Consider the following 13,138-nt stretch of genomic DNA (forward strand, 5'->3'; position numbering starts at 1 on the left):
CCATCAAAGGGCTTTTCATGTCCTTGCCCCCATATAGCCAGCATCACTCCCTCCCAGACTGCATACCAAAAGAGTTGGACTTCCTTTGTCTGAAGACAGAAAACAGATGATGGGAAAAAATACATCAGTTAAGCATTGCTCAGACATAACCCTCAGTATAAAAACACAGAATGTTTACAGCTCACTGTGGGTGGCAACAGATAGAGGAAACCTGTTTTAATGAGAAATCACTCAAATATCACTCATCCAATATCTGATTCTGTTATAATTGAAAAAGTGACAGCTGGCAAACTGCAGCATGAAAGGACACTCGTTGGTTACACTTTACATTACATCGGCTTTACAACTGAGAAGCTACCAGTAGAATAATTCCCTGTAACAGGCCTATCCAGTACTTACCACTTTGGTACTCACTTTTTTGTCTTTGCGCACGGTTTTTGCCTTGGAAAACAGAATTAGCAGTGGTAAGTACTATGTAAATGCCTGGGTCCTCATTTATCATTCATGTGTAGAAATTAATGTGCAGACATTATTCTAAAATATTCTTGCGCACACTTGTTCGTACTCACAAGAGTAGTGTGACTTATCAAACATGCCACGACTGCCATAGGGACAGCAGTGAGAAATCAACGTTGCTAACTACCACATGTTCTAAGTCTCCATGCTTGTGTGCGGTCGCCACTATTTGCATTTGTAAACGCCTCCAATTGACCATATATGATGAATAACATCCCTTGAAGACTAATTAATGTCACCTGTCTTTCAAACAGTAAGCCATTCTGTTCTAATTTCTCTTCTTACTGTTGTTTCGATGGTAAGTCTGTGTCTTGATTTCATAAGTGCCTTTCTTTTGACAAATCAGATCAATGGCTTCGACATTGCACATAACTTGGTAAAATAACATGCTAGAGGTGACAGTTATGACATGCTGTACAGTACATTTGCTTTATGTTCCACTAATGGCGCTCCGTTAAATAGTTTTCATTTCAATTTAAGTTGAGAAGCGCCAAGATGTGAATGAAACATTCCCACATCAGTGTTTTTTTAATAAAAGCCTTTAAAGGACAATTATCTCCGTTTTAGTATCACACAAACGTGCAATAATGAGGTATTGTGTCAAAGTGCATACACAATAATTAAGCACCAGTAATGAAATACATATACAGTTCCTACGGTATGGAATTAATTCAAAACGTCAAGTAATTTAAAAAAATTATTAGCAATTTGTACATATTTGAAATATAGTTACTTTCATTGCTCCTTGTTTGCGTCTGACAAGCATTTCCCTAATTTCACCATTTGGCATTGTACGTACACATGGTCAATTTACGTGCCTAAATTCAGACAGTCTCAAGCAACTGATTATCTTGATAAATTTGACATTTTAATTTGAAACTATCGTATGCATGATTTATGCACAAATTTGTGTGTACGCAGCATTGATAAACGAGGGCCCTGTATTTCTATACAGACTTAGGTATGTACTTACTTAATTACATATTATACTGGTATATGGTGGTTCAGTCAGTCCCTAAGTGAAGGTTACTCTAGATGCCTAGGTAATGTAATGTAATGTCCCCTAGTGGACATGGAAGGGTAGGGATGATACATTTACCTCCTAGCCCCAACCTCAAGGCACTTTAAGTAGATCTGAAAATATAGGATTGGTGTTAGTAATATGGTAATAGTTCCACCTTCCACTTGATAGTGGAATTTTCACCATTTTGCCTACACCTATCTTATCCTCTCAGGCAGGGGTTACAAATGCTGGTTCTGGAGAGATCTGGCGACCCGTCCTGAATCATTCACTCCATATAATCCAGTCTGGATCTTCAATCTTGGAGGTGGATTGTAACTATGTCACACATGACAAAATAATTCAATAGCAATTGGATTGTCCCTAACCAATCAGAGTATCAAAGCTGTTGACAACATAAAAAGTGCCATGATAAACAAGTGGGTGAGACCAACCCATCAGTTCCTGGTCAGTACGCTGATTGGCATGAAGACATAAATGCTTGGATGGCTCAGAATTTCCTCCAGCTCAACCCAGGGCAAAACAGAGGTCATTGGAGCAGAGGCTCTGAGAGAGAAACTGACCTCTAAATTGAAGTCACTGGCACTCAGTCCTAAGCACCAGGCCAAAAACCTGGGTGTCATCGTTGATTCCAATTTAACTTTCGATGCCCACTATTACTATTGTAATGCTCTCCTCTGTGGTCTATCTAAAAAAAGCCATAGATCAACTCCAGCTTGTACAAAATTCAGCTGCTCGTGTTTTAACCAGGACAAGAAGGAGAGCACACATTACACCTGTTTTCAAATCAATGTACTTGCTAACTGTTAGTCGTAGAATTGATTTTAAGATTGTTTTATTGGTTTACAAGGCACTACATGGTCTTGCTCCTGACATGGTCTAAAATACGCACCCACTAGATCCCTCAGGTCCTCTAGTACTGGGGCCTCATTTATAGAAAGTACTTTGGATCAAATTTGATCTTACCCGTGTCGTACGTAGAAAACCACGTCAAAGTAGTGATTTATAAAATGTCAACGTGAGTCAATTTACAGTGGAAACGATCGTAGCTCTACGTCAGGTATTGACTTGACGTACGCACATTACCTACTGGTTATGCAGAGTTATTACAGGCATGTGAGCCGCACTCGAACAACACAGCTGAGAAAATGAGTTAAATTCAAGATTTAAAGGTAACTGATGATTGTATTTTAGTCTTCCTTTATATGCCATTAGGCTATTGTAGGGTGTAATCATTCTAAATTGAGGCGTGATAAAGGCGAGATTCATTGTGATTCCCCAGGATTCCTTGGTATTTAGCATTATAAGCCCTGTTATAAGGTTATTTACGATCATATGGGTCCATATCAAAATGTTGACATACACAATGGATCTGGATGGGCATACAGAAAATCCTTCAAAAAACACCATAGCCCGCAGCGCATAATATATTATGTCCTCCCATACTGTGCTTATGGACTAGTATAGTATAATATCAACGGTAATCAAGTGCTTTAGTTGGCGAGCGCACTTGGTGATGGTAAGCACTCATAATACAAGTTGAGACGGGCGCGCGAGACCACACACCACACATCTACCACATATCATACCTCTGTCCCACATGTATTTATCATCATATTTTTCAATATAAAACGGAGGTATGATATGATCTTCGTTTTCAAAGATGGGAAGCTCACCGAGTGGTCACTGGTGTCCGCACCCCGCTATGACATACAAAGCTCATTCACCTGCGTTCAATTTCAAGTATATTTGGTATTTATAGAACGACAGACATACGCAATTTTAAACAAGCCCAGCCCGTTTTATATATAATGCTTACATAATGAAAAATGTGCTTACGTGCAAGTCAAAGATGACGTTCAAGTACTTTTTTTTATAAATGAGGCCCCTGGTCTCTTGGTTGTTCCAGGAGTCCAGACAAAGACCCACGGCAAGGCCGCCTTTAGCCACTATGGCCCTAGACTTTGCAACAGCTTGCCGGATGACTTGAGGGTGCTAGAGAGTGTGGATATTTTTTAAAAGAAAGCTTAAAACACACCTTTTTATCCTGGCTTTTACCTAGTGTCTTTGTCAATTCTTATCTCCTAATTTTTTGTTTTTGCTTTTGTTCATTTTATTTATGGTTTTATTACTATATCTATTTTTCCTATCTACTTGTTTTATTGTATTGTGGTTTATTTACTATTGTTCAGCACTTGGAGTTGCATTCAATGCATGACTTGCCTCAGGGATGAAAACGAATCCAGACTTAAATTTGTGGAGAATAACAATAGTGGGTGGAGCGATTCAAGGATGGGTCACCAGGCAAGGTGTGCAAGCTTTCGCTCCATCATTGCACTAACACATCTGATTCAACTAATCAACCTGAAGATCTTGAAATCAGGAATCTTACTGCCCAGCAGGAACGAAAGCCTGCATATTCTTTATTGATTTTTTTATTTTTTTCAGATTTTATCCCTTTTTCACCCAATTTGGTAGCCAATTTAACCCAACTTAGCATCCAATTATCCCCTGCCTATTGCATAGGATCCGCCGCACGACCCCGTGGCCGGCAGTCCCAGAAGAGGCCGCCAGGCAGACTAGCTGACTGGCTCCTCGAGGCCATCACCGTTATTCCGGCGCCCAGGGGGCGGTGTTGCGCGACGGATCCTAGTCCAGAAATACTCCTATACCGCCCTCGGAAGCGGCCGCCCAATATGCCGCTTCCCGTGTGCCTCGGCCATATCTGGATCTGGCGAGCCGGGATACGAACCCCGGCCCCGGTGGGCAGCATGCACTAGTGGCCAGTGCGTAGACCGCTACACCACCGCGGGGCAAGCCTGCATATTCTAAAGCTCTCCAGACCAGGGTTGATGACCACTAGCTTTAGTGGTTAGATTATACTGGTAGATTTGGAATTGGACAGGTGAGTGAGGACCCACATGGAGAGTTTCCTGGACTGCGTGTCCTTGCCCCCATTGCTGCGATGATCGAGAGTACTGGTCCGGTGGTCTAGGGTGCTACTCCTGTGGTCAAGGGAACTGCTCCTGTGGTCGAGGGTGCTACTCCTGTGGTCAAGGGAACTGCTCCTGTGGTCAAGGGAACTGTTCCGGTGGTCCAAGGTGCTACTCCGGTGGTCTAAGGTGCTACTCCGGTGGTCTAAAGTGTTGCTGCGATGGTCTAGGGTGTTGCTGCGGTGGTCTAGGGTGTTGGCATTACTGCGGATGAGGACAGGCATGGAGGAGGTGGAGGGGTTTGTGGAGAGGGACGAGGAAGCCACACTGAAGTGGTGTGACCGCAGGGCGTCATCTAGGAGACACAGGAAGTAACACGTTCACAAAGGTGGCACAGTACTCTACATAGACACAGTCCCTCTAGGATTCTGTGATCGTATAATTCAAAGCAAAATCAACCATTCCTCGCATATTTAGCTAGGGTTTGCAAAAATCCATCTCATTTGCCTACAAAGATATTGGCTAAAGACATTTAAAGGCATTATAGTGCTGGAACACAAGAGAAAGTAGTCAGTCGTATTAGAATGGAGCACATTTTCACAGATTTTGTTTACCTCAAAATTGTTGTACAGATCACCTTACAAAAATGTGGCCATGTTAAAACAGCTTCCAAATGCACTCTGTAAATCAAAAGCTAGGTCTATCTGGGTTGAGGAATGGACCCTGAGTGACATATTTAGGGGTAATCACATGGTTTTGAAGAAGCTTCAGGGAGGAGTGAGGTTACTGTTTCCAAATTAGCTAATGCCTGGTTTGTTTACCTTCATAAGCACCATGCTAGCTCATACAGCTTTCACTTGTGTTTACTAACATGAATCTTAGCAACCTGTTGCTGACTGGGAGGTGGAAAGCACTATGGACGTTGTACGAAGTTCATAATTCTGACTGTAACTTCTCTACTCCTTCAACTTGCTGTTGTGACAATCGGTGAAATGTTCTTTTAACTTTATCAAAACAGTAGTAGTAGAGGAACTAAAACCTTCAAAGGGGCTTTGTTTTTGAGATACCTCGTATTTGTATAACAAAGCACAATCATGTTTTTTCATATCTTTGATATGTCTATTTTGTGAAATGGATTGTTGTATACAAATATTTTACTGCAAAAGTAGATGATATGATATTTAGATCACCAATATCTTTGCCTATTTTGAAAATACATACCCTTAAACATACATTGAATATAGGCGGAAATTGGATAGAAAATTACAATTATAAAGGATATCTATGTATATGCCTGTAATTTAAAAAATAATGACAACAATCACCAAAGAAATTAATTTCTCATAAAAGCTGTTTGACTTCAGTTAACCCTCTGGTGTCACTAGCCTCTAATAGACACCCCGTGCCACCAACACTGCACACACTGTAAAAATACAATGGGGCCCTACTGGTGTAAATGTGTTAAGAGAAGGATACACAAAACGTATCTATAACCTTGAAGGACTTACTGACATACAGCTACTGTCGTTATTGAATACTAATCAAGCTTCTTTAGGTTTGTAAAATAGTTTACGATGTGACAAAGCATGTCATTTAATTTTTCAAGTCACACTAATGCGAGGTATAGTAAATCCCCCCTCACTGATGAAGTGATAATTCTTACATGAGACACTTGTGGTTGACACCTTTTTTGGTCAAGAATCATTTAATGTACATAAAGATGTCTGATGATTACCATTCATAGAAAGCATGGAGTTCTTCGCTGTTCCAGGACAGCTTCCTGATTCTTTTGCCTTTCTGGGAAAGAATATCAAGGTGGGAGAACATGTTGAAAGTGAACATGAAGATTGCATACCTTAATATGTATGGATGCAACTTCTTTAAGCGTTTTAAGCATTTTAAGTTAATAATTAACCTCTAGGTACCGCTACAGGCTGCAAAAAGGCCAGAATAAATTGGCACTTTATCGGGTTTTGCTCAGTGCGAAGAATTATGCATATATATATATATATATATATATATATATAAATAAATCTTCATGCTTGCTCAAAAGTTTAACAATATTAGGAGCTTATCTACTGGAATAGTACGTTTGTAATTGTGTTTTATTGTTGTCAATTAATAGATGTGATTTATTCATAGTAAAGTACTCGCACATCATCAGTGCTCCACCACTGCATGCTCATATTTATTTCATGACTTAGAAGTACAATGAAAAAGCATTTTCCAATATATTCTTATTCACAAATTCTTACATTCAACCAAGATGGTTTGTTTAGAGTGATTGGTCACCACTTACAAAGTTTTGTCTAAATTGGCCATCTTGGGTGTGGTTGGGTGGCTGCTAAGCGACCGACTCCGCGCCAGTTTAGCCTTCCTCATCTCTTTGCCTGCAGATTCAACAAGGGGGAAATTCCATCATCATCAATAACAACACTATCTCCACCAAGTTATAGTTTTTGTGGTGTAACATTTGTCTTGATTCAATGAGTCTAGAGTATTACTAGAGTATTACAGGGGGTAGTGATGGCCTGGTGGATAGTGAGTTGGGCTGGTGATCAGAAGGCCATGAGATAAATCCCACCTGGGAAGCACTTAGCCCTAAGTTACTACAGGGAGACTGTCCCTGTGATCTCTAATTGTAAGTCACTTTGGATAAAAGTGTCTGCTAAATGGTTAAAAAATAGAAACATCACATTTTCAAACCCTGGAGACTAGACCAAAGTGGTTTCTTTATACAAGAGGTGCTCTTTGGTTAATCTTTTTCACTCTTACCAGCTGAGGCAGACAGAGTGGCTCCTGACATTGACCCAGACATGCCTTTGGTCCCGGACAGCCCCGTCTTACTGTCCCTCCCTGTGAACACCGCCACGAAGGCACAAACATGTCTTGAGATGCTGTTTATCTAAGATGACATTTGTATTTTCATTCATATTTTCATTTTCCACAATCAGTGTGCAAAGTTACCATTAGATTCAAATAGATGGGACACCACACAGGTGTTTATTGATAATGCACATAAATAATCAACACCTTCCAATGAATATTGTTAAAGTTAATTTACTCCCAGCGAAAGTACTGGTTATGCACAGTGTGTGCATTTAGAAGAGGCGAGTGTCACATATTAGGTAACTACGTACGCTTCTTCTCAGTGTGTTTCTCACTGGTAAGCTTGACTTCACTCTGCTGCCGCTCCAGTTGTTCCTGTGATGGAGGAGAGAAGAGACACTAGGGGTTTCACAATGTGAAAGATACCTCCTCTCTATTTATGAGATGATGGAATAACAAATCTTAATAAATCTTCAAAATACCATTTATTTGGTGCTTACAGCTATTTACTGCTGAACCAGTCAATACAATTTCCAGGTACAAATATTCGGCACATTTCCCCTGTAATTAAGATAACTCCAACCACTGGTCTCATTCTCATAAGGTCACATTGAGGACTGCTACAGTACAGTGTCTTAGAAGACAAAGGAATAGAGCATAGCACCAGTGGCGCCGGCAGCCGGAATCCTGTACGCACTATGTGTACATTTTTCTTTTTATGTTTTTGTTGTAGTTGTAATAAACGCGCTTAACGCAACTCTTTCACGTTGCGTTCAGCCAATCACTCATTTGATCTTGATTTCTGGCAGTCAAATTATTTTCACTCAACTAGCTGCCTAAGTTAGTGTCTAGTGTCTGTGATTTGATGTGAAAATGTCCAAAAGACAGTTGAGCCTTCTCCAGGCATTTGGAAGAGGGAAGAAAATATGTGGAGAGAGCAACACCAGCGAAGGCGCCAGCAGCAGTCAGCTACACAGTGACGAGCCCCCTATGATAGCTAGCTGTGTAGCTAGGCCTGCTACCTCGTACTCCGTCATAACGAATCCGAGCCCCGAGGACACACAGCAGCAAAGGTATGTGGTTGTATGTGCTGCCTCTGGCTCTGAAGCTGACCGTGGCTGTGTCAAGGCTGATGAACTGAAAACGACATCCGACTCTGTCAAACTGAAAGTGTTACAGTCGAGATTCAAGCCTCCCTGAGGTTGGATACCCCCAACTAGGGTCATATGTGGGAAGCAACGGAAAATACCGGAAGAGTTTTTTGATTACCCCACTCTGCGTTACAGTAAAAGCGTTGATGGCGTTTTTTGTGTAGCTTGCATGCTTTTCTCATCAGGAGACATGATTCTGAGAACGAAGCCACTTACTGACTGGAGTAATGCAAAGAAAATAGTTGGAGTTGTCAACTCCAGCTCACATTAGTGGCCAACTGCGCGCAGGTGAATTTGTTGATGTTGCTTCAGGAAAGAGCCAGTCTATCTATTCCAAGTTAGATCGCTTACACCAACAAGCAGTAGAGCGCAATAAACATGGACTGAAAGCAGTCATCGATCTAATTGCTGTTTGCGGACAGCAAAACATATCCATTCGAGGCCACACTGATGAGCGAAGTAATTTCCAGGCGCTTCTGAAATACCGTGCTGAAGGAGATGAGAATCTGAAAGAATATTTCGAAAATGCACCAAGTAACGCAAAGTACTTTAGTCATCAAATCCAGAACGAGTTAATTGATAAGATACATGGACTGTTTTGATGGCAGCTACTCTGTGCGAGAGGATTTTGGGGGATTTTTTTCTACTGCTGACGCAACAGGCGAGACCGTGACCCAACTTCTGTTAAACCGATTAAGAGAACTGGATCTGGATCCTACTCGTATGGTTGAACAGGGGTATGACCATGCTGGGAATGTCAGTGGGAAGGTACAAGGCGTTCAGGCACGCATCAGAGTACAGTACCCTGCTGCCGTCTATGTGCACTGTAGAAATCATGCGCTAAACCTAGCGATTGTGCACTCAACTAAAATCCCTATGGTCCGCAATGCTCTGCAAACAAGTCAAGAGATAGTAAGCTTCATCACAGCCTCCCCAAGCACTGAGCGACAGTAGCAGCAAAAAACGCCTCCAAAAGTTCTCTGATACCCACTGGTCTCAAGTATGATATGTGCCTGTCTACTATAATCGAAAACTACAAGGACGTGTTAACCACACTGGCTGAGCTGAAAACAGACACTGACGCCAAATGCAGCTCCACAGCATCCTCCCTCACTCGGGCCATGGAGACCTTTGAATTCATCGTCTGTCTAATCATTACTCAGGAGCTTCTTCACTGCCTGGTGTAACAGAGTTGGGAATGTATGTTTAGTTGTGGTGAATGTAGATGAGTTTCGCCGTGCTTGAGCAGCCCTGGTTGTTGTTGGAGCCCCCTTTGGAGTTTGGGTGTACTGCAGGTCTGCGCGTTCTTTTGTCCTTCTGTTGTTGCCATACTTATGGTGGTACCAGAATATGGCTGCCATCTGAATGGGTATGTGCGCGATGTAAAATGCTCCTCGTGTTTTGTTGTTTGTGTGGAGAATCTTGTAATGTAGGGTGAAAATGTTGGTGTAGTACTGTGCTGTTTGTTTTTACATGTATTGTGATGATGTGATGTATTGTGATGATGTGAAACAGAACATTTATTGTATGTTATTTTGAATGCGCAGATTCACAAGAGTTGCAGACCAGAGGAAGATTTGTGTTTTATATGTCTTCCATGCAGGTATGTTGCTCCACATGTTGTTTGTAATTGTTATTTGTAATGTTTGAGGGAAATTTGTGTTCTTTCTGTAAACAAATTATCCTGATGTGAAATATACATACACGGTGGTACCAGCATATGGCTGCCATCTGAATGGATTCACAAGAGTTGCAGACCAGAGGAAGATTTGTGTTTTATATGTCTTCCATGCAGATCAATAAAAAGAATTGGTTGAAAGAAGTTTGCCTGTTTGACCATCGTTACACTGGTGCCGTGACCCGTCGATCTCAAGATCAGCTGAACGCCGATCTCCGTGGATGCTGCGTGGATGCCAGGTCTTAGTGTGATAGATCAAGTGTGGTCAGAGTATTATAGTAAATGGTCATTCAGTCTGAGGTCTGTGATTACATCAGTTTAAAAAGTGCTTTGATTGTTTTGTTTTTTATGTCCTGCTGTAACTTTATATATTTTTTTAAACATTATTATTATTATTAGTATTTTTTTCATTCAGTAATATTACACAACGCAAGTCTGTACCACTATGGCTCAGAGGCCAGGTTTTAATGATGAGATTTTTGCCAGTCCAGTGTTGCCTATGGGGAGGGGTGCATGGGGGGCATGTCAGAGCTTTTCTGACAGTGCTGTCATCGGTGGGTTGAATAGTAGGGAGGTGGGGTGTTCCCAGTTGTTTACTGACAGTGGTAGAGGCACAGGGTCAAGTCAGGACCCAGGTTGTGCTGCTGTCGGGCAGTTTACAGGGGAGGCTCCTCCCACATCCACACCCAGTGTTAATGACACTGAAGCTCTTCATCACCTTTCAGACATGATGGGTCAGCTAGGTGCTCAGATTGGCGAGTCCATTGTAACCAAGTTAATTTCAGCTGGTGTAGTTCACTCAAGTAGTATGAGCAGTGCACACCTCAACTGCACATCGCCTCCAGATCCTGTAACTGATCCTAATGTTGTTAGACAGGAGGTTCCACGCGTTACTGTGTATGTAAAATCAGACAGGGAACCACCAATGTTCCGAGGTGATAGTTCTGATAAGTGTTCAGTCCAGGACTGGATTGACATGTCTAAAGCTTATCTGAGAAAGCAGAAATGTCCAATGCATGAACAGGCTGAGGAGATACTGGCAAGGCTGATGGGTAAGGCAAAGGATGTCGTGAGGGTTGGTTTGCGTAGCGATCAGACACTTGATGTGAAGCAGAACCCTGATCTCATCTATGATATCCTTCTCAAGTACTTCAGTGATGTGTCATCATGCCTCCCGTTGTCAGATTTCTATGCCACTCTACCCAGACCCAATGAGAACCCTGTAGACTACTGGTTGAGGATCAACAAAGCAGCTGATGTAGCTGGTGAGGGCCTTCGCAGACAAGGTAGGAGGATGGAGAACATGGGTGAAGAGGTAGCACGGATGTTTGTCAGGCATTGCCCGGACTCTGAACTATCCCGTATTCTGGAATGCAAGGCTATTGAGGAGTGGAGCTCACGAGACATACAGTTGAAGATTGATAATTATCAGAGAGAGCTGAGAGCCTCTGGCAGGACCGGTAGTTCTGTGCCATTGAAGAGCCATGCCACCGCCCTCCACACTGTGCAGTCTCATCCAGAGCCTTCGATTCAGTCTGTGTCTGAGCAGTGTTCCACCCAGTACCCCCCTGCTCCTGCCCATAGTCCAGTGTACCACACACAGTGTCCACCTTCTACCCTCATTCCTTCCCAGGACCATGCTTTAGGCCAGCTTCCGTGCCCCTCCTCCGCGACTGCTGTGGCCCAGAACACTCAGCAATCTGAAGACAGGATTCTTGCTCGCATTATGGAGAGGCTGGAGCAGATGATGGGGAAAGTGCAGCAGCGTGACAGTGCTCCTCGTGGCGGAAGATACCAGGGTGGCGCCCGTGAGAAGGCCTGCCGAGTCTGTGATGACAGTAGACACACTACCATCTCACACTGCATGTCAGAGAAGCTGTGCTTTGTCTGTTTAGCCCCAGGTCACACAAAAGTTGAGTGTCCCACCAGGTCGTCCCGAGCACCTCAGCCTCAGGGAAACTAGGTGGCCTGTATTCAGAGGGAGAAAGTATAGGTCGCCAAGTAAACTCCCATTGTGAGGACGAATCTAGTGCTGAGACAGTGTATATAGCTCTCAAAAGCTCAAGTGATAACTCTGAAGATATTGTTTATCAGAATACGCATACAATACAATACGCATACAACTCTGAATGCTATGCTAGACAGTGGGTCTATGGCTTGTACAATGAGTAAGACGGCAGAGGGAAAGCTTAGAGAGGTTGGAGTTGCTACAGAGCATAACCAGTTCAGTTCAAATGTGGTGCTTGTTGGCTGTGGTGGTCGCCGTGTCAAGCCTGAGTCAGCTTTCAACGTGGAAATGGAGGTGTATGGCTGTAGGATTATGGTTCCCACTCTGGTAGTTGAAGGCCAGCATGATGAGTTGATACTAGGCACCAATGTTATTAAATATATCCTCCGGCAGTATAAGCAATGTGATGGCTACTGGAAGGCTGTGTCTACGCCCTGTCCTGCTGGCGATCCAGAATCTGAACAGTTTCTCTCGATGCTCGCTGGTCTGAACCGTTGGCGAGGTGACGTCATACCTGACAAGATAGGCACAGTCAGGTGCAACTCAGCCGTGTGTCTTGAGCCTGGTCGGGAGTACCTGATGTGGGGCAAGCTACCCAAGTCCACTATTGTGTCTCCTGGTAGCGCTGTGATGACAGAGCCCACATCGTGTCGCTCAGCTCCAAGAGGGGTTCTGGTGGCCAGAGTTGTTACTCCTTTGTGGGGAGACGGATGGGTTCCATTGAAGCTGATCAACTCGTCCGACAGGCCCGTCTTGGTAAGACGCAATGCTAAATTGGCCGACGTCTTCTCCTGCATTGCGCTCGAGGACATGGATGAGACCGGACCTGCTGAGGTCCCACTACTCAGTTGCTGTCAAGTAACCCCGTCCAGTGAAAATGCGGCCCGCACTGTTGATGAGGAACTGAAGTACATGGGATTGACTGGGCTCGACATACACTCCTGTGACGTGTCTGAACAGTGTAGAAGCAAGATGGCTGACCTGGTTGTGCGCTACGAGGAC

At 43.2% G+C, this 13,138-nt stretch overlaps 1 protein-coding gene across 1 annotated transcript in view; it reads right to left on the minus strand.

Moving 5' to 3' along the window:
• Positions 1–43: 43 nt before the first annotated feature.
• Positions 44–13,138, minus strand: part of ppp4r4 (protein phosphatase 4, regulatory subunit 4) — a gene marked incomplete at both ends in the record, with an annotated part of 109,405 nt that continues 96,310 nt past the window's right edge. The window contains 7 exons of the mRNA XM_080536641.1: positions 44–89; positions 4,459–4,528; positions 4,736–4,825; positions 6,206–6,267; positions 6,770–6,860; positions 7,246–7,326; positions 7,611–7,674. Coding sequence (XP_080392767.1) covers positions 44–89; positions 4,459–4,528; positions 4,736–4,825; positions 6,206–6,267; positions 6,770–6,860; positions 7,246–7,326; positions 7,611–7,674 — 504 coding nt within the window. The remainder of the gene's footprint in view (positions 90–4,458; positions 4,529–4,735; positions 4,826–6,205; positions 6,268–6,769; positions 6,861–7,245; positions 7,327–7,610; positions 7,675–13,138) is intronic.

This window comes from Nansenia antarctica (genome assembly GCF_963989245.1).
Source record: "Nansenia antarctica genome assembly, chromosome: 1".
In the NCBI taxonomy this organism is placed as follows: Eukaryota; Metazoa; Chordata; class Actinopteri; order Argentiniformes; family Microstomatidae; genus Nansenia; species Nansenia antarctica.